This window comes from Castor canadensis, chromosome 3 (genome assembly GCF_047511655.1).
Source record: "Castor canadensis chromosome 3, mCasCan1.hap1v2, whole genome shotgun sequence".
Lineage (NCBI taxonomy): Eukaryota > Metazoa > Chordata > Mammalia > Rodentia > Castoridae > Castor > Castor canadensis.
The window spans coordinates 198240280-198243364 of record NC_133388.1 but is presented as its reverse complement, the minus strand read 5'-3'; the positions used below and the strand labels follow the sequence as shown (position 1 = coordinate 198243364).

Here is a 3085-nt window from a genome sequence, read left to right as displayed (position 1 = left end):
GCTCCCTGGATGTTGGGACCCAGCAAGAGGCTGCATAGCAAAGCTGGTCCTGATGAAAGAGGGAGGGGAGCAATCCAAGGGAGGCTGAATATGGGGCAGAGGGCTTGGAGTGCCAGGACAAGGTCATCCAAAAGGTGTTTATCTATTGACCACACCTCTCTGATGACACTTGTGGGTAGTCACCACTGAGGGAGGGACCTGATGCCCAGCCCTCAGGGGCCTATAAAGACTGGCTGGCTTGCTGCAGGGCCAGGTTCTGCCCAGCTCCACTCACCTGCCCTCCCACTCCGCCATGAGGATTCACCTGCTTTGGCTGCTGCCGCTGCTCCTACTTGTGTGGCCAGGTGAGTCAGTGGGCTTCTCTGCCAGTGGTTCCTGGGGCCCTTGCTGACATTATGAGGCTGGACAGGCCTCCAAAATGATGTAGCTCTGCTGACAGAGTAGGTGCCAGAGTTCAGGACCAGACCTGCTAGAGGCTCCACAGTGAGTACAGACTGAGACGGAAGCAGGACCAGGGGCCAGTCCTGGAGCTGTCTTCACCAGGCATCTCCACTCTGCTTTTCTAACTCACCAGACCCACTGCAGGGCTTGCTGCCACTTTGGCACAGTCCAGTGGACAGTTGCCCTTTGCCTGCTTGGTGGCGTCTCCTGTAGTGCCATGAGGGTTGGGGGCACTGGAGCCTGTTATCATCTGGACCTCTGGCTGCTCAGAGCTTTGGCTTCCTGCCCTGAAAACAGGAATTGTGCCTGGTGATTTCTGGTGCCTCAGAGGCTGTCAGTGTGGGTGGGAGTGGAGTGCTTGGTACTTCCAAGGAGCAGGGTCCCTGCCTGTGCAGTTGTGGAGTGGGAAGGTGGGGAAGGCCTGGGGCTTGATCTCTGACCTCAGTTGTGTCCCCCCAGCCCAGGCGCTGAGGTGTCATCAATGCACTGCAAGGGGGAATTGCCTAAATGCTACAACTTGTGGTGACAACACCCAGTACTGCCTGACCACCTGGAACAGTAAGTATCTTCTGTCCTGGGCAAGTGGGTGGGTGGATGGTGGGAGTGGAATACCTGGATCTGGCACCTAGGGCCTCCATCAGGTTTGGGGTCTGCTGATGGGCTCAGTGGGGCTGGGAAAGCCCCACTTCTAATCTAGCTACTGAGATTTGCCATCCATACTTGAGGCACAGGCTGTAAGTGCCCCAGCCCTGTCTCCTTCCTCCAAAATGGGAACGACACTGTCACCTCCTTTCATAGGTCCTTAGGAAGAGTGGACAGGATATTCCAGGAGTTACTCCACACAGCAAGGGGATATGGAAAACACTCATTCAAATTCAAATTGTGCGCAGAAAAGAAGAGGGAGAAAAGGGGGAGTGGGCCCTGACCCTTCTCACACTCTGAGCCCTGATCCTGGTCTGTTTCTTTCTGAACCCGGATCCTAGTCACACACTGAGCCCTGACCCTACTGACCTCTTGCTGTGTCCCTGTGGGATGGGAGAACAGTAGGGGATGCTTCAAGCAGCTGTCAGGAGGCCCAGCTTGCTGGAAGGGATGGAATGCTTTCACAGCTCTCATATTGGACCCTTTGCTTTCTGTTTCCAGGTCCCCCAGGCCAGAAAATGATTGTTATAAAATCATGTGCTTACACTTGTCCTGGCTTTCAACAGAGCTTGGATTCCTCCTGGGCCTCCTGCTGCAACACAGACCTCTGCAATAGTGCCATGAGCCGCCGTGCCAGCTGGGGGCTGCTGGCACTCAGTGTCTGGTGTGTCTACCTCAACAGATAGCAGCCGCATGGAGCCCCAGGCACACTCATGAACTGCAGAATTAGGAGTCTGGAGCCAGATCTTACCCTGCAACTGACACGCTTTGTGATCTTGGGTGTGGGACTTCCTCACTCCCAGTGGGAAGGATGCCAGGAGAGAATGGACACAAATGGAGGGCCTGGCAGGAGATGTGGACACAGTGGCCAGAGGCCCTTGCTGCTGTCCAGGGTGCTGTATTCGGAGAGTTGGCCCTCTGCTGGCCTCCAGGTGCTGGTGCAATTAGGTGGCCTGGGTCATAAACCAGTTACTGAAGGGTGCCAGGCTGAGGCAGGCACGTCTGGAGTCTAAGCTGTTACTTTTCTACCTGCATCTCAGGGCTCCATCCACCTAACAGCCCCAGAGAGCCTGGGCCTGTGTGCTTCGAGGTCAGGGGAGCAGGAGCCGATGACGGGTCACACCTGCTGCCTCCATTGCCGGCACTGACATGCACTACTCTAAGTGGGGTCCAAAGACCACTTGCAAATGAAACCCCGTGGAGGGGCCTCTGTCTAGAGGAGTGTGCTCATGGTGAGGGCAGATGTCACTCAAGAATCCTGTAGGTCAGTGCTGTGGGCAGCAGGAGCAGGTGCAGGTGATATCAGACTGCAGTGCACTTTGCCCCAGGGCTGGGCCCCAAGGGTCCTCTTCTTGGACAACACCAACTCCCAGCTCCTACGAACTCTGATCCCCCCTGGAGCCAAGAGTACCCAGGACAGGAAGGGCCAGGGCTGGGCTTCATCCAGCTGTGAGGTGACTTCAGGGCTGAGTCCCATGGCTTCCCCTTCCTCAATGCCTGTGACCAGGTGGATGGCCGTTGTGGCTTGCCAATCCTCATGAATTGTACATTTCCATTAAAGAGTAGCTACCTCCTAATGGTGTGCGACTGCCTCTTTCTTCAGAGCTCTGAAGGTTCAGACATCACCTCCTTGTTCTCCCCCTGGAGCCCTGGACAAGTCCTGTGAGCAGAGCAAGTTTCCATGGGCAGACATTGGAGACTTTGTGTTTGTGGGACGTCTGCCAGCCTCCCACAGGGCCACCTGTCTCCTCCCATATCCCATCCTTCAGGAAGTCAGTGTGCACAAGGACCCCACTTTCTGCAATTCTGGAATTAGGGTGGGGGACTCTTCCATAGCTGGGACTCTCACTCCAGTGATCAAGGGGGCATAGCCCTGGGAAGAGTGGCATTGCCAGCTGCCTCAGCAACAACAAGGTCCCTCTAGCATGCATAGGGTCTTGGGATCAGATTTTCCCCTGACCTGCCTGGTCCTGGGAGCAGTTAGCTCTCAGCTCATTCCTCT

The 3085-nt window shown here is 55.9% G+C and overlaps 1 protein-coding gene across 1 annotated transcript; it reads left to right on the top strand.

Annotated features, from left to right (window-relative positions):
* The first annotated feature begins 245 nt into the window (after positions 1-245).
* On the top strand, positions 246-2660 carry LOC109702277 (lymphocyte antigen 6D-like). Its single transcript, XM_020187670.2, has 3 exons — positions 246-344; positions 901-999; positions 1585-2660. The coding sequence occupies exons 1-3, from the start codon at positions 293-295 to the stop codon at positions 1767-1769; spliced, it is 336 nt and encodes a 111-aa protein (XP_020043259.1). The 5' UTR covers positions 246-292; the 3' UTR covers positions 1770-2660.
* Positions 2661-3085: the final 425 nt, after the last annotated feature.

What these genes read in the sequence shown, in the direction of transcription:
- LOC109702277 (XM_020187670.2), top strand. Translation starts at nt 293, where the DNA reads ATGAGGATTCACCTGCTTTGGCTGCTGCCGCTGCTCCTACTTGTGTGG. An exon ending in GCTCCTACTTGTGTGGCCAG is followed by an intron (nt 345 to 900) that starts GTGAGTCAGTGG and finishes GTGTCCCCCCAG; the next exon opens with CCCAGGCGCTGAGGTGTCAT. An exon ending in CTGCCTGACCACCTGGAACA is followed by an intron (nt 1,000 to 1,584) that starts GTAAGTATCTTC and finishes TTCTGTTTCCAG; the next exon opens with GTCCCCCAGGCCAGAAAATG.